The sequence below is a fragment of the Megalobrama amblycephala genome, linkage group LG13 (assembly GCF_018812025.1).
Source record: "Megalobrama amblycephala isolate DHTTF-2021 linkage group LG13, ASM1881202v1, whole genome shotgun sequence".
NCBI lineage: Eukaryota > Metazoa > Chordata > Actinopteri > Cypriniformes > Xenocyprididae > Megalobrama > Megalobrama amblycephala.
In genome coordinates, this window is record NC_063056.1 from 32,514,889 (window position 1) to 32,537,059 (window position 22,171).

The 22,171-nt window shown below is 35.4% G+C and overlaps 3 protein-coding genes across 6 annotated transcripts in view; 1 reads left to right on the forward strand and 2 right to left on the reverse strand.

Moving 5' to 3' along the window:
* adam22 (ADAM metallopeptidase domain 22) overlaps nucleotides 1–4,511 on the reverse strand; it is a 74,569-nt gene extending 70,058 nt beyond the window's left edge. Inside the window, exons 1-3 of one of the 4 annotated variants that reach the window (XM_048152395.1) lie at nucleotides 4,009–4,511; nucleotides 3,584–3,744; nucleotides 126–199 (exon numbers count right to left, since the gene is read on the reverse strand). In XM_048152395.1, the coding sequence (XP_048008352.1) occupies nucleotides 126–199; nucleotides 3,584–3,744; nucleotides 4,009–4,141 (368 nt within the window). In that variant the 5' untranslated portion in view covers nucleotides 4,142–4,511. The remainder of the gene's footprint in view (nucleotides 1–125; nucleotides 200–3,583; nucleotides 3,745–4,008) is intronic. The other 3 variants (XM_048152398.1, XM_048152396.1, XM_048152399.1) reach the window with 3 other exon arrangements.
* Nucleotides 4,512–6,471: 1,960 nt separating this feature from the next.
* Nucleotides 6,472–13,628, reverse strand: dbf4 (DBF4 zinc finger). Its single transcript, XM_048153792.1, has 12 exons — nucleotides 13,355–13,628; nucleotides 13,006–13,169; nucleotides 12,465–12,653; nucleotides 10,333–10,383; nucleotides 10,154–10,223; nucleotides 9,983–10,059; nucleotides 9,553–9,598; nucleotides 9,389–9,434; nucleotides 9,177–9,308; nucleotides 8,998–9,094; nucleotides 8,768–8,883; nucleotides 6,472–7,581 (listed from the first exon to the last, which is right to left on the reverse strand). Exons 1-12 carry the CDS (start codon nucleotides 13,392–13,394, stop codon nucleotides 6,780–6,782), a joined length of 1,830 nt encoding a protein of 609 aa, XP_048009749.1. The 5' UTR covers nucleotides 13,395–13,628; the 3' UTR covers nucleotides 6,472–6,779.
* Nucleotides 13,629–13,869: 241 nt separating this feature from the next.
* On the forward strand, nucleotides 13,870–22,171 carry slc25a40 (solute carrier family 25 member 40). Its single transcript, XM_048153127.1, has 11 exons — nucleotides 13,870–14,122; nucleotides 14,239–14,346; nucleotides 16,083–16,142; nucleotides 16,224–16,330; nucleotides 16,454–16,521; nucleotides 17,008–17,132; nucleotides 17,236–17,409; nucleotides 18,940–19,049; nucleotides 19,230–19,311; nucleotides 19,411–19,491; nucleotides 21,230–22,171. The coding sequence occupies exons 2-11, from the start codon at nucleotides 14,247–14,249 to the stop codon at nucleotides 21,361–21,363; spliced, it is 1,041 nt and encodes a 346-aa protein (XP_048009084.1). The 5' UTR covers nucleotides 13,870–14,122; nucleotides 14,239–14,246; the 3' UTR covers nucleotides 21,364–22,171.

Below are 22,171 nucleotides of genomic sequence, written 5' to 3' on the forward strand. Positions count from 1 at the left end.
CCCTTTGCAAATAGATCTGATGGACATTAGCCATACCTCACAAACTTCAATAACACACACTCCATTTTTCCAGTGCATTTCCAAACTTAAAACAGCTGCATGACACCCTGGAAGCAGATACTCACTGGTTCAGTTCCACGTCTAAAACGAAGGTCTGCCCGAAAGCCTCAACCTGGAAGCTAGCCTGAGCTGCATGGTTCTGTAAAAAAGACAAAACAAGATTAGATGTGGTCTTTTCAAATATATATGAGTGTCATGCATATGCTGAGATCATAAAAAATACAAAATTAGAACATATTTTGTGTTTCGGGAGAGAAAAGTAAAATTAGATGCACTAACTGTTTTGTGGGTCCCACTTTATATTAGGTGGCCTTAACTACTATGTACTGGCATCAAAAAATAAGTGCAATGTACTTATTGTGTTCATACTGTATTGCAAAACACTTTTGCTGCTATTGAGGTGGATACGGGTAAGGTTAGGGACAGGTTTGGTGGTATGGGTAGGTTTAAGGGTGGGTTAAAGTGTAAGGGATGGGTCAACAGTGTAATTATAAATGTAATTACAGAAATAATTTTTATTTTAATATAAGTTCAATGTAAAAATTTGTATGTACAAAATAAGCGCATTGTATCAAATGATTAATTTAATTCTAAGTACATAGTAGTTAAGGCCACCTAATATAAAGTGGGGCCGTTGTTTTTTTTAAATTAATTCATTACTTCAGTCTTCAGTGTCACGATTCGTCAGAAATCATTCTAATGTGGTGATTTGCTGCTCAAGAAACATTTCTTTCGGGATTCTTTGACAAATGTTGAAGTATTGTTCTTTTGAACTTTCTATTCAAAGAATTTGAAATAGAAATCTTTTGTAACACTATAAATGTCTTTACTGTCACTTTTTGATCAATTTAATGGATCTTTGCTGAATAAACGTATGTTTTTTTATTTAAAAAAATCTCAAGGTGCCACACATGAGCTAAGACTAATAAAAACTGTGAAATTAGAACATATTTGGTGTTTCAGAAAGGAGAATAAAATTAGATGCACTCATTTAAAAAAAAAAAAAAATAATTAATTACTCCAGTCTTCAATGTAACATGACCCTTAAGAAATCATTCTAATGCATTTCTTATTATTACCAGTGTTGAAAACAGTTGTGCTGCTTAATATTTTTGTGGAAACTGATCATTTTTTTTTCAGGATTCTTTGAATAGAATGTTCAAAGAAAGAACATTTATATGAAATAGAAATATTTTGTAATATTATAAATGTCTTTATAGTCATATTTTGATCAATTTAATATATTCTTGCAGAATAAAAGTATTAATCAATGTGTCACACATGAGCTGAGACAATTAAAAACTGTAAAATCAGAACATATTTGGTGTTTCAGGAGGGAGAAGTAAAATTAGATGCACTAATTGTTTTTTTTTATTCATCACGGGTACACTTTGATGTGCAGGACTGGTGGCTGTGTGTGTGTGTGTGTGTTCGCTGATAGTTAATTCACTGCCTGCTTGGGGCCCATATGGCCAGGGCCGTATAACACCCCCTCAGGGGAAAGAGAAGCTTTTTGGTTGCAATGCATTGTTCTCTATCTCGGGAGTGTGTGTGTGTGTGTGTGTGTGTGTGTGTGAGAAAGAGAGAGAGAAAGGGAGGGCAAAAATAGAATCATATAAGGGAGGTGAGGGGAGTCTAACACCCCCAAGGGAACACACCTCTCCCTAAACCAGCAAAGCATAGTTATCAATAAAAATGGAAGGAGAACGAAGGGGTGGAAGAAATACAGAGGAGGGGGAGATCCTCTACACTTCAACCATCAGTGACCCTCTGAATGAAGCTACCCTCCCCGCGACACACCCACATACTGCCCCTCGGATGAGTGTGGATTTGTGTGTGTCACGTCTGAACAAAATGCACAATAACACTCTCAACCCTTGTTTCTTTAAAACACAAATCTAATAAAGAGATTCAGAGTGTTTTCTAGAAACTGTGTAAGATGAGAGGGCTGCAGCTTTCTGTCCATTATGTCTGTGGTATCATCGATCGCTGTTTCATCATATTATTGCTCTAAAACTGCTTGACTCGATTTTTTTCTGATCTGCATTTTGTGTTAAATAAGGAAGATCTAAAATTAGCAACCTAAAAGATTCTCTGGTTTGTTTTCAGGCATCAATAAATATCTATAAATAAAACTGTCAATCTTCAAAAAGATCTAATTGCAAGCCAAGAGTGGAGCTAAAAACAGACCTGAGCGTAGTTAAATGTATTTACGAGAAAAAATATTTTATTGGCACACGCTTCTAATACAATCTCTAATGTTGCATCATATAAAACACCACAATGATTAAATCAATACTATGCATTGGCATGATGAAAAAGCTTTCACTTGAATTATACAGAACTCAGCTGCACATGTCAGACAAAGGGTTAAGCCCCACACATGCACACACAGCCCGGAGCACAAAACACGGTGGGACACATGTATAGATATTCTAACCGGTCAAAGAGACTCGTTACAGAAACGAGGCCACGAGCGATTGCGTGCATGTGCCTCTGAGAATTATTCAGTCAAGTATGAACAACAAAGTACCTGAGTAGTCAGGATAGACAAAAATGCTTAGATATTTTATAGAGGTTTCATAAACACATACATATTTTAGTGCTGTCAGACGATTAATTGCAATTAATTGCATCTGAAATCTACATAATGTGTGTGTACTTTGTATATTTATGTATAAATACACACACATACATGTATATATTTGTTTATATATATATATATATATATATATATATATATGATTCATATTATATATAAATATATTTTTGTTAAATACATGCTTGTGTGTGTATTTATATATACATAATAAATATACACACAATATAGACACATAAACCTTTATTTTGGATGCGATTAATCGCAATTTATCGTTAGACAGCACTAATGTAACGTTACTTTGAAACATTGAATACAGCTAATTTATGACTTAATGTAATATCAGTCCACTCAGAGAGTCTTATTCACTATCTTTCAAGCCAGGCAAAGCAAGAACAAAAGAAATGGCATGTCCATAAACCTCTAATAGCATTACACGCTCAACTGAGAAACAAAACACAAAGTACATTTACCAGTTTTATCAACATGGCACAGGTTTTGAGTCCCTGATCCAGTGTTTTGCTGGTTTCTGACAATTCTGTGCTATATAATAATGTAAAAAAAAATAATGCAATATTTATGTAGACTGATAATGCTCCAACACAGGAGCTGCTCGTTTATTCTTTCTGTGTCCTTTGTGTTTCCAAAGCTGTGATGCCACGAGATGCCTCAGGAGGCCTGAGCATCAGCATCTTCCAGAGAAATGTGTTGTTTTGGTTCATTAGATCATCCTTAAATGACTGGAATTAACTGCACAGTGCTCTTAGACCACCAAGAGTCAGACTACATGACTCAGAAAGAGAGTGAAAAAGAAAAACATAAACATAATTTGAAGAGCAGCATGTCTCCAATGGCAACGGGAGGAGAGAGCATGCATATGACACACGCATATGACATCCTAACATGAGATGAAACAATACACACCTGTTTACTGTCAGAGCTCATTCGGACCCGTGTGTTCAGAACATCATGAGCCGTCTGAGTGTCTCCGTCCATTCGGTACATCAACCGGACTGGTACCGTGTTCTCCCTCCCGAGGTACCTGGCGTCATCACGCCGAGCCCTTGTCTTTACCAAGGCGTCTCCTAGAATAATACAATTTGTTCTTAACAATTACATATTTTCCTTCTGAGTAACACGTATGAAACTTGACATGATAGTCTCTTAAATAAGATAAATAATGATAAATCACGCCTCAGGGTCGTATATTTACCGTTAAATATCTGTTTACATCAGCTGAACGGATGCAGTATGATTAAAATACGGCACTAATATGATAAAAATACGACATAATGCTCTTGTTTCGTGATGAAAATATAAATAGCTATATAAAATAAATACACCCTCACCGTAATGAGGCAGGGAGATGCTGGTGTGTACCACAGAGCTCATCACCGCTACAAAGAGACACAGAAAGGAATTCCCGACACGGAGAGGCATCATTCCCGCATCCATTCGGTTCAGAAAATCGCGGTTAATCATATCCCAAATTATTCGAAATACGAGTTATATCCCAAGTTATACGCGATTTTCTGTTTCCCTCAAGAAGGCACACACATCCTCTCGCGCGCTGGTTGCCATTAGTGACGCGTGAGCAGCTACTGCATCGAGACGCTGGTTGCGCGAGCAGCGGGAGGATGACTGGTCGAAGGCGGGTGCGTTCTGGAAAACTAAAATCAGGCCCTTTTTTTCTTCACCGAGCAGAAACCGCCACCTCCTCAGCAAGACATCAATAATGTCCAGCCGCCTCACTGCAGAAACGTCTCATAAATATACATGAGCGAACTGCACGCGGGATGACGGGTAGTGTAGTGCGCGCTCCACCTGCTGTTACCTTCTGCGCCAAACAGAAATCATCCAGTATTGAGCACACCAACAGCGAAACACAGGGCTTGATATGGAAATATATTACCACGTAGTAGAAATTAGAAAATAATAACGCATATTATAACAATCAGTCATCATAACCAGCCCAGACATTTGGTTAAATCTTTGATAATGTATATTAGCAGTATGCAATAATGCGTATCATTGGTGCACCAGGTAATGCTTTATGCATTTACAATATTAACCAGTAAAGAGCACAAAGAAAATGCTTTTCTAGAAAAAAAAAAAATCAAAAAAAAAAAAAAAATCATAAATACTGTGGCTGCAAGGTTCACAGAATTGATTTACATAAATAAACAGTATAAACAAAATAAATGCCTATGGAAGTCATTCAAAACAAATCCAAAGATTTCATAATTTGTTTAAAACCAAGGTCATGGGATTAAAGATACTGTTTGAAATAAATATTTATATATTCTTTATGTCATATACAAAATTTGATAACTGGAAAACATTCAATACCATTCAAAATTTGGCGTTTGTAAACTTCTTCTTATTAAAGTCTATTATGCTCACCATGCTGCATTTGTAAAACAGTAATATTGTAAAATAATTTTACAATTTAAAAGAACTGTTTTCTATTTTATTATATTTCAAAATGTAATTTATTCCTGATGTCAAAGTTGAATTTTCAGCATCATTACTCCAGTCTTCAGTGTCACATGATCCTTCAGAAATCATTCTAATATGCTGATTTGGTGTTCAAGAAACATTTCTTATTCTTATCAATGTTGAAAACAGTTGTGCCCTTAATATTTTTTTTTTTTGGAAACTGATTTTTTACACAGGGCTTGATATGGAAATATATTACCACATAGTAGAAATTAGAAAATAACGAATATTATAACAATCAGCCATCATAACCAGCCCAGACATTTGGTTAAATCTTTGATAATGTATATTAGCAGTATGCAATAATGCGTATCATTGGTGAACCAGGTAATGCTTTATGCATTTATAATTTTATAATTTTCACATTAACCAGTAAAGAGCAAAAAGGAAATATTTTTCTAAAAAAATAAATAAATACTGTGGCTGCAACGTTCACAGAATTGATTTACATAAATAAACAGTATAAACAAAATAAATGCCTATGGAAGTCATTCAAAACAAATCCAAAGGTTTCATAATTTGTTTAAAACCAAGGTCATGGGATTAAAGATACTGTTTGAAATAAATATTTATATATTCTTTATGTCATATACAACATTTGATAACTGGAAAACAATACCATTCAAAATTTGGCGTTTGTAAACTTCTTCTTATTAAAGTCTATTATGCTCACCATGCTGCATTTGTAAAATAATTTTACAATTTAAAAGAACTGTTTTCTATTTTATTATATTTCAAAATGTAATTTATTCCTGATGTCAAAGTTGAATTTTCAGCATCATTACTCCAGTCTTCAGTGTCACATGATCCTTCAGAAATCATTCGAATATGCTGATTTACTGCTCAAGAAACATTTCTTATTCTTATCAATGTTGAAAACAGTTGTGCCCTTAATATTTTTTTTTTTTTTTTGGGAAACTGATTTTTTTAAGGATTCTTTGATGAATAGTTAGATGTACAATGATGAAAAGTAAAAAAAAAAAAAAAAAGTAAAAAAAAACAGCATTTATTTGAAAAACTTATTTTTGTAAAAACAAAAAAAAAAACATTTAAAGTCTTTCCTGTCACTTTTGACCAATTTACCTCATCCTTGATAAATAAATTTATTATATATACACACACATCTTACTGACTCCACACACTTGAACAGTACTGTACATTGAATGAAGGCTTGAAACACTGAGGTTGGAACAACCAATCTGGAGATCTGTTAGATTAAAAGAAAATTTGAAACCCATGATTTCTAAACATTGTTTTGTGCAAAAGACTGGTGCTTATAACCATGAAACACAGACACAAAAAGAAAGAAAAAATGTAAAAAATATTTTCAATTTAATACAGGAATCAGGAAATCATTTCAAGACATTCAAGACCTTCAATTACATACACAACATTAATGTACTTACTGTGTAGCTCCACTCATTGCTCCCTATATATAGTCAGTAGTCCAGTCTATAATCAAAGTTTTCTTTTAAAGCCTGTATGGTGAGAATGCAGTTTTCCATTCTACTGATGGAAGAAATCACAGATCTATTAATATATATTATTTGGTATAGTAATGACCTTTATTACACATACATAAGTGTTCTCCACTCCTCAATTTCTCTCATCAGCATTAATCTCAAAAACCCTTAAAGTCTTCATCCATGTTGTCACTGGACTGAAAGAGATGCCACAGGTCTGGGACAGACACTGGTGGGCTCTCACACTCCTGTACAGGTTTAACAGTTGAAAGAGAGCTCAATGATTCTCTCTCTTTACTGGATTCAATGTGCAGGGCTGGTATTTGCTTTCTTCTTCTGGGTCTGACATTCCGAACCTTCCGTTGCAGTGAATTAGACGGGCTGTCACGGTCCGGTTCGGGTTCTGTGCTGGCCAAAGGGCAAAGAGCTGAATTTTCAACTTGATTTTCAGGCATACTTTGCATATAAATTTCACTGCAGGTAGTCCTTAAGTATTTATTTCCAGTTACTGTTTCTCGGTTTGTTTCACTGAACTCTTGAGCTGGGTGCGTGTCAGGGTTTGTCCAGGTCTGTTGTTCTGTCCTGCATTCAAGTGCATTCGAGTCAGAGTTCTGCTCTCTGCTGAGAAAAGATGCACCTTCAGATTTCCGCACAGCAGATCGCAAGTGGAATTCCCACTCAAAGGATCCACGCTTGGACTGGGATTTCTCTGGAATGTCGGACTGGTCAAACAAGCTGTCCCTGTTGCTACAAGGTAATTCACACTGGCCCCTGCTGCGTTTGCGAACCAGAAGAGGTTTTCCTGTGGTCTGTTCTGAGAGAGAGTGCTTTGCTGTAGAGTCCCAAAGCAAAGACCCTTCGCTTTTCTGTTTCCAATCACCATTCACAGATCTCACATCTTCCTTTACTGGCAACATGGCTCCAGCACACAGAAGAGGGGTTGACATACTGCATTTCACCCTATGGCAGAGAGACATTGATGTGGTGCTGTCATTATATAAAAATAAGCAAATAAAATTGGGCTGAGCACTGACAGATTTCACAAATCGATTCATTTCCATTTCTCAAGCTCTTGATTCAATATTGATTCATTTGGAGATATGGAGATATATATATTTATATTATATCTATCTATCTATCTATCTATCTATCTATCTATCTATCTATCTATCTATCTATCTATCTATCAGGTACAGTATGTCAATTATTAAAAAACAAATAAATCTCTCAATTAAATGTAGGGTAGGCAATGTTTTTCAAAAACACTTTGTTATACTGGTTTAAATTCTCTTCACATCCTGATAGCAATCAATAATAGAAATGGTCTAATATAAAAAAAAAATGTACATATATCTTATGTGGAAATCTCAGGACCAAATAATGTTCGTCCAATTGCATTCAGCCCGAACAGGATGTCCCACCTGACTGTCAACCTGTTCCATGAGACTATACAGAGTTGTAGACAGAAACCGAGCGCCAAAACAAACAGAAGCCAACTTTTACATTTTTTTTTTTTTTTACCTTTTGCACATTAATGTTTTTTTTTAATAATTATATTTCTACTCCAATTCATTGTTGAAAAATAAACATTTTAATGGTGGCTGTCTTAAAAACATGTTTTCATGACAAATTTATTCTAACATACATTAAATAATTAAGACATGCTCAACTCTAGAGTTATTATTTCTAGTTAACTAGGGAGTTATGGACACTGAATGGCTTTCCTAAAGATTACTGTAACATTACCATCTTATTTATTGACATCTTTCCATGGTTGAAACACTGATTCAGTGTTAACATGAGACATGATACATTTCAATACTTTGCACTGTTTCTTTCAAAATATCTTCTGATGTTCATTTGTTTATTTTATGCTATATCTATTAGTAGAGAGGAAAAGAGGATCGGTTCAAATTGTCTCTTTTTTTTGCAATAAAATTGACAGAATTTGAAAGCTGAGACTTTTTTGCTTATCAAAAGTAACAAAGCATCCAATTATTGGATGGGAGGTATGCTACAAATAATGGTGAAGTTTTGTTGACAACAATAGTAAACAACAAAGGCTCAAAAATTTATTTTGGACACGGTAATCAATGTCATCAACCTAGCCCTGAAGAAATATATAATTTTAATGACATGTTTGTACCTTCTGCAGTGTGTGCTGATGTTCATGAGGTCACAGGTCAGTCCCGCAGTGACTCGATCCACAACTCTGTACTCCTCACTCTTTGAGAATGCCTGATGCAGCTTACTCTCCAAATGCTGGTGGTCAGAAGGTCAAAAAGGTCAGACACTGTTTTTGTTTCAGAGGACAATAATCAAAATTTGTTGTATGAGCTTTAAAACAGAGTGGCTTTGTATTTTTCCAACACATACCGCTTTTAGGTTGTCAAATTTGATCTCACAGCACTCACAGTATCCTCCCTTCCTCTTTTCTCTGCGCCTCTCTTTCTTCCCTCGATCCCCTCCAGACCTAAAGCAAAACACAGATTCTAATTCACACTCAAAAAAAACTTGACAATAACATTCCAGCATGTAAATTATGCTCAATCTACCTTTGCTCTTTCTGTTTCTTCTTCGTATCATCTTTTCCATGTTCCTCCACTAGGAACGGACTGCAGGGTGGAAGAGAGCGGAGGTTGCACACAGGCATGTTGGACACGGGAAGGTAGATAGGACGATAATGCCTGCAAAAACCACCATAGATTGTTATGAAACTGGACCTATAACATATAAGTTAACAAGAACATAAACTAAGAAAACACACCTGCTTGAGTCTTCCACTTTCACAAACGGTCGACGAATTCTTCCAGCTGGAAATAAAAAACAAAATAATTAAAATTAATGAAAGCATTTCTATAATATGTTCAATTAACATTTTTCAACTGGAAGAGGCAACAAATTAAATCTGACTGGTTCTTTTGTACTTACCATTGTGTCTTTGATATGTATTTTTCTCTGTGTGCTGAATGCTGGCCTGAAATAAAGAGTGATAAACTGAATATACACAGAAATAACAAATTCATATGCAGCCCTGACCAGAATCTGCAGCTCCACAGATCTCTCTTCAGACAACCATATTTACATTCCACAGATTTCCCAACACAATCTGGGCACAAATTAACTAGTGCAGACTCTGCTTGGGCCTTGTAATTTTCTAGCGAATGTTAAAATGTTTTAGCTCAGTCTTTAAAACAGGGCAGTAAACTACCACAAACTTTGAGGGGCACCCATCCCACCCAATAGATCAGAAAAGTGGTTGAACAATAAGTTTTTTCAATGGATGAATTTTAAACTTGTTCATTTGGTTCTTTGTATCAAAAGAATAATAGAAAAATAATAGAAAAACAAAAATACTCACAGCTCCTTTAACCACTGGATTAGCTGCATTCACTGCAATGACTTTTGCTTTCTTCTTGTCAACGTAAGAAATAACATCTGTTTGGACGTCAAGCATGAAACACCATGAAATACTGAAACTACATCTCATTGTCTAACAACACATTAATGATGATGATAATGATGATGATACCGTCAACATGCAGGACTTTGACCCCCCATTCCACAGCATTGGCCAGGATCCCATTCATCTGAACCCGTTCCTAAAACAGAACAGAAAACCCTAAATCACTCATTCAGATCACTGATAAACTACTCAGAACTGCTGCACAGAGTTCATTAAGCAAACAAGGCTTGATAAGATTGACTCACTTGTTCCTTAACGACTCTTTCCACAAGAGATTTGCCTCGACTTATAGCCGCCTGTGAAATTCCAGCACAAAAAAAACATGTCAGTGTTTTTCCCAAAAAAATACCATTTAAGTTTGAGGTCCAAAAAAAACAAAAAACTAAACTTATTCAGCAAGGATGCATTAAATTCACCAAAAGTGGCAGTAAAGACTTTTACGTTGTTACAAACTTTCTGTTCATGAAAAGAAATAATGTGTTAATATTTAAAGCATTGCAGAATATCACAAATCAATATTCACCCCCGGTTTCACAGACAAGGTTTAAGCCTAGTCCCAGACTAAAACGCAAGTTTGAGCTGTTCTAACAGAAAGCCACTTGCACTGACAAATCTTAAAATATGTCAGAGCACATTGTTTTGTCTCAAGATGCACATCAGTAAATGTTTTTTTCTAAGGCATGTTTATAAAAGCTAATTAAATGTCCTAATTGAACTAAAGTCTAATCCTGGCTTAATCTAAGCCCTGTCTGTGAAACCAGGCCATAGAATATTAATAACAAAATATATATTGTATATTTCAGTGATTCGAAGCGTGTATTAAATTGCCAAAAGATTCTAAACAAAAAACTTGTAAAGCTTTGAAGCTTCAAGAAGCAGTGTTTTGAAATCACCCATCAATAGATATCATTAAATAAAGTATGTATTTAGTTTTATTACAAAAAGTGTTCTTGTCGCTTCATAATATTAAGGTTGAACCACTGTACTCACATGAACTGTTTTAAATATGTCTTTAGTATCTTTCTGGGCATTGAAAGTGTTAATTATCTTGCTGGCAATGCAGGCCTCACTGAGCCATCGGATTATCAAAAATATCTTAATTTGTGTTCTGAAGATGAATAAAGGTCTCACGGGTGTGGAACGACATGAGGGTGAGTTTATTAAAGGTCCCGTTTTTCATGGTTTTTTGAAGCTTTGATTGTGTTTATAGTGTGCAATATAACATGTGTTCATGTTTCGCGAGTAAAAAAACAGTATTTTTCACATAATTTACTTATCTGTATACCGCTGTTTCCACTGTCATAAATACGGGCTGATGACTTCCTTGTTCTATGAAGTCCCTCCTTCAGAAATACGTAACGAGTTCTGATTGTGCCAGCGGTTCCTGTGTTGTGATTCGACAGCAGCTTAGCGAACCTTGCCCGGAAAGGTCACGCCTCTTACCATAACGTGGAGATGCACGCGCTCAGTGTTATTGTAAACATGTCTTTAATTTTACCCTATCAATTTAAGCCGGAATCAGACCCGGTGATTGGACTGCGGGATGAAAATAACAGCGTTTCGACAACATGGCGACAAACACACTCTACAAACGCAACTCTTGTGTATTCCTGTGGGCGGAGGTTAGTCAAAAAACTGTTTTAGTGACGTAATTAAAGAAGGAAGTCCAAACTGGCCGTTCAATGTAGGCGACTTCTGTTAAATAAAATATCTCGCTTGGCATTGAACTTTGAGCTTTAAAATTTTACAGATTTTATTTATACTCTAACAACAACATTACACACTAACTAAAGTTTGAAACATGGGATCACGAAGAACGGGACCTTTAAGTTTACGCCATGTTAGCATCATGGCTATTTACATGGCAAGCAAAAAGGTCAATATCATCCATAAAATTTACATTATTATATAAAACATTGAAACTTAACATAAGATCTAAAATACATTCAGGTGATACATTTTGAAATATTCCATGCAATATTCCATTTTCCTTCTTTAAAAGATCTAATTTATTTAAGATTTCAACAATTATGGGGTGACATGAAGGTGGGTAATTAATGACAGAATTTTCATTATCGTGTGAATTAACCCTTTAACCATAAAAAAAGGCAATTTGAGGTCATTTATAATTACTGGATAAGAATTTTATACTCACAAAAAGCTATTTATTGCTAACATAATTCTTTAGAGTTGAGCATAACTATAAAAACATGATGTTGGCTGCATACATTTACAATGACATTTAAAAGACTTTAAACATTTTAATAAAATTTTAAGGACTGTAAATCACAACTTTAAAATGCTTTTGGTTTTATTTGACTTAGGGAATCCTAATACAAAAATTCTCACAGCGTAACAAAAAGGCACCCTGACTAACCGTATCTGTGACTCCCTGAGAGCTGCCCCTGTGCCCGTGGCTTTCTCTCCTGCTGCTGGGATGAGGAGAGCTGACGCCAGAATCCGGACTGGGCGCTGGGGAGTCCGGCAGGAGACGCTGGGCATAACGAGCCTCCGGCTTACTGGACACAAGATACTTGATCTCCTTACTGAAGAACTTTTCCACTGTCTGATGAACAGAACATATAAAAGTTACTTAATCTGTGATGAAATGTGCATGGTCAACATCATCATTTGTTAAGTTCCAGACTATTATTGCTTTATTCTTACCTAGAAACAGAGATAAAATATATAATAGACTGTTTAAAAATTGCAGTTTGATTTAAATCAGGAGAAGTGAACAAATAGCATCTTAAAGCTATCCTAAACAGTTTTGTTGATAAACAACTCAGTTTCAAAAGTGACAGCTGTCTAATTTTACCAATTTAAAAGCCATTCTCTTCCTGTATGTGAAAATACTTACATTATGTGCGCAATAGCCTCAAATATTAAAATATTTTAAGACAATAAACTGTACTTACACCTCCAAGTGTTTTGATGTCATTTTCCAAGAGTTGCGTTTTCATATTCCATGGCAGATCCAAGTAAAATATTCTCCCTTTAAAGGGTTTGTTGTGAAGAGCATCACATGCTGGTTTAATTTTGCTTTTAGATGATGCACTATTATGTCCCTCTAGTTTTGAATCTGTGAAGATTAATATAGCACAATTAGACAGTTTTAAACAATGTACATACATATTCAGTATACATACTGAGCAACAAAAGCAAGCAAATTTCCTAAAGCATAACTATCGGAGGCTACTTTTAAGAAATAATAATATAATAGAGATACAGGTCAACAGAAAGTTAATTCAAAGAGATTCACAGCACCTCGGTCTTTACACCTGGAGAAAGATTCGTGCTTCATCATGGAGCTTCTAGTTTTAACGGTTACAGCCCTAAACCCGGCTAAACCAGCTAGTTTTACCACCCACACATAGCAGCATTACTTAAAAGTGTGGGCTGATTAAAACACTAAACTAAAAACACGAAGACTGCGTTAAATGGCTCCACTGTTTGTAAATATCTTCATAACAAACACTCGACGCAGCCCGTTTCCATTTTCCCGCTCGAGAGAAAACCTGCTGCAATCTTGGAATTCATGAAAGACATTTCGACGTATATTTTTTGACGTTTCAAAAAACGAGTCCACAAAAAGTTTATATTTTAATGTCAATTACACCAATATAAACAGCCTGAATTTTATGTAGAATATAAATAAGGAACTACTGTTAAATATATAATATATGACTTTGATAAACTGTTACGTCAATACATTTTCTATTGTGTCCAATGGCGAAATTTAAATAGCCGGAAGTAACGAATCTGCTGGCCCGAAACACACCGCTTGATAAACACATGTCAAAGTTGAGGGAACGCAATGGCGCACACTAGTGTAGTATCGTGAAACTTCATATGAATCATGTGAATTCATTTATACTCTTGGTTTGCACTGATGACATTGCTTTTTTTCTTTCGGGGTTACATGATATTTGCTATTTGCATCCTTTGGAAACTCAGCAGCTGGCAGTTGTAATGATAACTGATAAAGGTCACAATAAGAGCGGTTTATTGTGTTCAGATCTGTTCGGAGCCGAGGTAAGTGTGAGCTTGTTCAGCAAGGTTCATTATTGGGACACGGCTGTCAGTCACTAAACACTGAAGTTAACGTAGTTTGTGAATCCAGATTTATATGAATTTTCTTTAAATCGCAGACTTTGAGATGAGCTCTCAGAAAAGTTCTTCAGGACCCAAGGGGGACATTACACCCTTCCAGCAGATGATTTCGTCTTGCTCTGGGGCAATTATTACGTCACTGTTTGGTAAGAGAATGTGGATTTTGTCCAGATCCTAATAAATAAATATAACACATAAATATATTAACTTATCCCACCTTATGCAACATGGGCCAGAATTATTATATAATATTATATAATTATTTATACAATAAATGTAGTTTCAAAGACAATATATTTATCATTTAGATTTTGTTTTTGTACCATTAAAATACTGTACTGTATATTGATTTGCATAAAAAAGCATCTACTAAATGACAGCTTGATGTAATGTTTTTACTAATTAATTACACATAAGAATAAGATATTTAATATAGCCAATATGCAATTACATATAGATAATAAATGTGAGAAAAATATTTTACTTCTTAATATTAAGTATAATAATATAGAAATTATGAAAACAATCTGGTAAACAGATTATAAAGATGCCCTGAATTAAAGGTCTCTTAAATGAGAAACGTAAAGGGTTAGTTCACCCAAAAATGAAAATTCTGTCATTTATTACTCACCCTCATGCCGTTCCACACCTGTAAGACCTTCGTTCATCTTCAGAACACAAATTAAGATATTTTAGTTGAAATCCGATGACTCTGTGAGTCCTGCATAGCCAGCAATGACATTTCCTCTCTCAAGATCCATAGAGGTACTAAAAACATATTTAAATCAGTTCATGTGAGTTCAGTGGTTCAATATTAATATTATAAAGCGACAAGAATAATTTTGGTGCACCAAAAAAACAAAATAACGACTTGTATAGTGATGGCTGATTTCAAAACACTGCTTCAGGAAGCATCGGAGCATAATGAATCAGCGGTTCGTTGCGCCAAAGTCACGTGATTTCAGCAGTTTGATGATTTGACACGCAATCCGAATCATGATTCGATACGCTGATTCATAACACTCCGAAGCTTCCTGAAGCAGTGTTTTGAAATCGGCCATCACTATATAAGTCATTATTTTGTTTTCTTGGCACACCAAAAATATTCTCGTTGCTTTATAATATTAATATTGAACCACTGTACTCACATGAACTGATTTAAACTAACCCTTTAATATGGAAAATATAGCCAATCTAAATGCATTTTATGCATTTTATGGTTAATAATGTGATTTCAGATGACACTGGGCTTTGTGCTGAAAAACACACATTTTGTTTAGATTTTTAGCAAATGGCACTGTCAAGGCAAACTGTGAATCTAAGAGTCTAATAACAGTCTATTAATAGTCTGTATCATGTCTTTGAACAGTCTGTAAGTCTGGAAAGGATGCATTAAATTGATCAAAAGTGAGGGTAAATGATATTTATTTTATAAAAGATTTGTGTTTCAAATAAATCCTGAAAAAAATGTGTCATGGTTTTCAAAAAAAATATTAATCAGCACAATGTTTTCAACATTGATAATAATAAGAAATGTTTCTTGAGCAGCAAATCAGCATATTAGAATGATTTCTGAAGGATCATGTGACACTGAAGACTGGATGCTGAAAATTCAGCTTTGCATCACAAGAATAAATGACATTTTAAAATATATTCAAATAGAAAACAGCTAATTTAAAATATAATAATATTTCACAATATTACTGTTTTTACTGTATTTTTCATAAACAAATGAAGTCTTGGTGAATGCAAGAGACTTTTTTCAAAAATACTAAAAAAAAAACCTTTGAATGACAGTGTATTCATTTAGCATACACTTTTATTTTACTATTAAAATATAACAATATAATCATAATTTATGCTGTTTCCTTCATGTTCACAGTAACCCCTCTGGATGTGGTGAAGATCAGACTGCAGGCACAAAAGAATCCTTTTCCCAAAGGTACACTTGAGCTGCTTCCTGTTCAAATCTAGTCAAATGTTGATAGGAAACCTCGCTTATTATTTTTTTCATGACTGGCAGGAAAATGTTTTGTGTACTGTAATGGCCTGATGGATCATATATGCGTCTGTGACAATGGCAATTCAAAGGCATGGTACAAAGCACCTGGTCATTTCAATGGCACTTTGGTAAGCTAAACCATATAAAATTGTAAAATGTGAATCCAGTTACTTTTCACCAATGGTAACGTTAAAAATATAAATATTACAGATGGGTTTAACTCATTCAAATGCTCTGTTCTTCTGTCCCAGGATGCCTTTATTAAGATTATACGTATGGAAGGAATCAGGTCACTATGGAGCGGCCTTCCTCCAACACTGTGAGTGTTCAGTTACATTTCTGAAGATTTCTGAACACAAATGAGGTTTATCGGGACACTACGGAGCCCTAAAGGGACATGGTAGTGGAAAAAATATGAAATGGGAGAATGTATGTCACAACTTTTGCGTTCACTCGCAAAACTTTTGTGTTTCCCAGAGAAACTTTACGGTCGCTCACAAAACATTTACGTTCTCCCAAGAAACTTTGCGTTCAATTGCAAAATTTTGTCTTCCCCCAAGAAATGTTGTGTTTATTAGCAAAACTTTTGAGTTTCCCCAAGAATCTTTGTGTTTACTTTAAAACATTTTTGCGTTCCCCAGAGAAACTTTCCCTTTACTCGAAAAAATATTTGCATTCCCCCAAGAAGTTGTGCGTTCACTTACAAAACTTTTGTATTACCCCAAGAAACTTTGCATTCCCTCTGAAAACATTTGCGTTCCCGCAAGAAACTGTGCTTTCATGATGAAATGGTTTTCCTTTACAGAATGATGGCAGTGCCCGCGACCATGATCTATTTCACATGTTACGATCAGCTGTGTGCTGTTCTCAAGGTCAAGATGGGAGACCGATCGGACCTGGCACCACTGTTGTCCGGCGCTATCGCGAGAGGTAACATTTAACCCTGCTAATTAAGTGTTTGACCTTTTCTCCACATGCTGACCTTCTATATCAAAGTGCGCCTGGCTTCACATGAGTTTTCTGCCTGTGTCAGTGGGTTCGGCCACAGTAATCAGCCCCCTGGAGCTGATCCGCACAAAGATGCAGGCTGAGAAACAATCGTACAGGGAGCTGAGCGCCGTGATCCGGTCATCGTTGCACAGCGAGGGCTGGCGGTCTCTGTGGAGGGGCTGGGGACCCACGCTGCTCCGAGACGTCCCTTTCTCAGGTGAAACGCACACAGCCTCAACATTACAGACTTCACATTTTGAAGCACTTGATTTGCAAACCCAAAACTATTATAAAAATACTAAAAGTAATATAAAACTGATAGTTCTGACTGTGAATTCAGATGGATGTTTTCGAAACTGCTGCTGAAAATTCATCAAAGCCATCACAGGAATAAATTACATTTTGAAATGTATTAAAGATGTCAAATTTAAGAGGATCTATTGACAGAAATGCAATATAATATACATAACTATGTTTTGAGTGTTGTATAAAGACCTTACATAATGAACTTATGTATTTATTACCTTAAAATGAGGCATTTCTATCTACAGTGGGTACGGAAAGTATTCAGACCCCCTTAAAATTTTCACTCTTTGTTATATTGCAGCCATTTGCTAAAATCATTTAAGTTCATTTTTTTCCTCATTAATGTACACACAGCACCCCATATTGACAGAAAAACACAGAATTGTTGACATTTTTGCAGATTTATTAAAAAGGAAAAACTGAAATATCACATGGTCCTAAGTATTCAGACCCTTTGCTGTGACACTCATATATTTAACTCAGGTGCTGTCCATTTCTTCTGATCATCCTTGAGATGGTTCTACACCTTCATTTGAGTCCAGCTGTGTTTGATTATACTGATTGGACTTGATTAGGAAAGCCACACACCTGTCTATATAAGACCTTACAGCTCACAGTGCATGTCAGAGCAAATGAGAATCATGATGTTAAAGGAACTGCCTGGGTACTTTCCGTACCCACTGTAAATACACCGTGGGTTCCCCCTCCATGTCAAGTTGTAATTTTTCGCCGGCATGTTTCTACAGTAACCCTAAATGGACAAACTGCTCCACAGAGCGCGTTTCGTCTCTATGTTTGTTGGTGTTTTTAGAGGCAGCTTGAATCGTCACTACGAATAATATGCACGAAGAAGTAGTAGTAGTAGTGGTCGTCTGATTTATTAGAAGCAGAGACCGTTCTTTGTTAGAAGTAAGAAGAAACCTCATTGCTTGCCTGTCTATGTGCTGTTTCGGACAACGACATATTTGTCTTTGTGTCAGCCTCCGTAGCTTCTCTAAAAGTGCTTTGAAAGGGAGGGGTGAGCACGGTGCTGCTGAGCCGTTGGTTGATGCCATCAAAATTTACACACTGCACTTTTAAAATAGAAAACAGTTATTTTAAATGGTAATAATATTTCACAATATTACTGTTTTTAATATATATCTATATATCTATATCTATCTATCTATCTTATATATATATATATTTTTTTTTTTTTTTTTTTTGTTTTTTTTTTTTGCTCAAATAAGTGCAGCCTTGGTGAATATAAGATACTTTCAAAAACATTAAAAATCTTACCAACCCCAAATGTTTGAATGGTAGTGTGATACGGAATAGCAGAATGTTTACTATTTGACCATATTTTTTAAGGAGTCTCATATACCTTCATACAGCTCTTTGAATGTGTCATGTTTGCTGCTATTTCCTAATTTCTTATCTGACTTGATGTGTTTTTCCTCAGCTATGTACTGGTTTAACTATGAGAAGGGTAAAGCCTGGCTCTGTGAATACAACAGCTGTACAGATCCAACCTTTGCCATCACATTCACAGCTGGAGCGCTGTCTGGATCGGTGAGCTTGTGATTTACACCTCCATCATCAAAGCTCCCATGGGCTCCATTTACTGATGCTAACACTTGTAAAATACAAGTATAAATGGGGTCCAATGTGATCCCATCACGCAAAACATATTTTGATGTATCCATGCAGGATGTATTTGGCCTGTAAAGTACCTGTATTTTGTTGTTTTAGTTTGCGTCGATCATCACACTTCCATTTGATGTGGTCAAGACAAAACGACAGGTAGAACTGGGTGAACTGCAGACAATGAACTGTGAGTATCAAAATTTTCCATCATTGGGATTTTCAGCTTTTTGTTTACATGTGTAATCAGATCAGAATATGACATTAATGTGTAGTATTCTCTGTGTAGTGTCCTCACAAGTCTCATCCAGCACATATAATGTGATGAAAAGGATAGTTGCCGAAAATGGAGTATCAGGACTATTTGCAGGTAAATAAATATATTTATATAATATATACAATACCGTTTAAACATTTGGCGTCACTAAGCTTTTTTTTTTTTAAAAGGTGCCCTAGAACCAGTTTTTACAAGATGTAATATAAGTCTAAGGTGTCCCCTGAATGTGTCTGTGAAGTTTCAGCTCAAAATACCCCATAGATTTTTTTAAATTAATTTTTTTAACTGCCTATTTTGGGGCATCATTAACTATGCACCGATTCAGGCTGCGGCCCCTTTTAAATCACGCGCTCCCTGCCCCCGAGCTCTCGACTATAATACAGTGCATTTACAAAGTTCACACAGCTAATATAACCCTCAAATGGATCTTTACAAGATGTTCGTCATGCATACTGCATGCATGCGTCGGATTATGTGAGTATAGTATTTATTTGGATGTTTACATTTGATTCTGAATGAGTTTGAGGCTGTGCTCCATAGCTAACGGGCTAAAACTAACATTACACACTGTTGGAGAGATTTATAAAGAATGAAGTTGTGTTTATGAATTATACAGACTGCAAGTGTTTAAAAATGAAAATAGCGACGGCTCTCGTCTCCGTGAATACAGTAAGAAATGATGGTAACTTTAACCACATTTAACAATACATTAGCAACATGCTAACAAAACATTTAGAAAGACAATTTACAAATATCACTAAACATATCATGTAATCATGTCAGTTATTATTGCTCCATCTGCCATTTTTTGCTATTCTTGCTTGCTTACCTAGTCTGATGATTCAGCTGTGCACATCCAGATGTTTTGCCCTTGTCTAATGCCTTGAACATGGGCTGGCATATGCAAATATTGGGGGCGTACATATTAATGATCCCGACTGTTATGTAACAGTCTGTGTTTTGAGATTCGCCTGTTCTTCGGAGGTCTTTTAAACAAATGAGATTTATATAAGAAGGAGGAAACAATGGTGTTTGAGACTCACTGTATGTCATTTCCATGTACTGAACTCTTGTTATTCAACTATGCCAAGGTAAATTCAATTTTTGATTCTAGGGCACCTTTAATATATACAGTACTGTGCAAAAGTCTTAGGCCACCATTAGATGTTGTTTTAGATATAATTATTTTTGTCTCTTTTTTTTAATAACCAGAAAATACAGGAAAATTTATATGCAGTATTAAAAAAACAGGAAAAAAGACTTCTATAGGCTAAGTGGCAAGTATTTATTGACCTCCCTTTACACTTGAGCAATTGCAGGAATCGGCTCTCTTAAACCAAAATAAAAAGGAAAAGGACTGGAAGGCCAAAAAAAGGTTCAAAATATGATAAGAAGTTTCTTATATGTTCTTTTCAAAAATGGAAAAAGTCCAGGAGATCACACTAAATACAGAGTTTTGCTTAAAGAAGCCATTTTGCTCTCTTCTTTTTTTTTTTACATTTTGTGTACATATTTACCGTATGTCTGTTTGTATCATAATAAAGACCAAAAAATAAATATGGATGGTCATTAAAACATTGTGGCCTAAGACTTTTGCACAATATGTGTGTGTGTATATATATATATATATATATATATATATATATACACACACAAACATACTCACACACTCTGTGTGTACTGTAGTAGTATTAGACTGTTTTACAATTTATATAGTGTGTGTGTTTTAGTTTAATTATACGTTTCTGGATTGTTTTCAGTTATGTTTGGTACCTTGATTTTCAAATCAACACTAGATGTCTCAGTAGTACACTCTTTTTCTCATCCTCAGGTTTTATGCCAAGGCTGATTAAAGTGGCTCCGGCATGTGCTATTATGATCAGCACATACGAGTTCGGAAAAGCTTTCTTCCGCAGATATAACCAGCAGAAACGGAGCGTGACCCGACTGCAGCCCAGCGTATGATCTCACTCTGCAAATCACTGAATAACAACAACACTTGTTCACAGGCTTTTAGAATACAGATCATTTACCATAGATCACTACACATTTTTCCCATCTTGTATTAGTCCTTGGTGTCTGTCTAGCAGGGTTGTCCAATCCTGCTCCTGCAGAGTTAATCCCAATTAAACACACCTGAACCAACAAATCAAGGTCTTATTAGGCATACTAGAAACTTCCAGGCAGGTGTGTTGAGGTTAGCTGGAGCTCAACTCTGCAGGACAGTGGCCCTCCAGGACTGTCTGGACAGCCCTGTTCTAAAGAAAAGTCTAGTTCATAGACTTGCTGTGAAATAAATACTTTTTACTTCTCTATATTAAGTATTTAAAAGGAATCCTTTAAGGAATTAAAGGAATATCTTCCTCTTAGATCAAATAGTTGAAAATCAAATATAATTTAATATTTGCATTTTGATATTTATTTAAGGAGGTGATGAAACATAAACCCTACCATATAAATTTGTCTATCTCCTGTGAAGAACCTTTTCTTGAATCATTGTGATTGATTTTATTCGACCTGTTCAGTCTTGTCAACTTTTTGGTTGTTTAAAAAGTCTTAGTCGTGTTTCAGGAATTTCTATGTGTGTATGGTGCCAAAAAAACCTGAAGCTGTATGTATGTATGTATTAATGACACTTAAATAATTGATTTTTAATTGTTAATTAGTAGATTTTCTGACCCTATGCCTAAATAGCGACTATCAACAGTTTTTAAACAATTGCACTGTGTAAATGAATTAACTTTAAGTGCTTCAATAATGAATTATTTAAAAT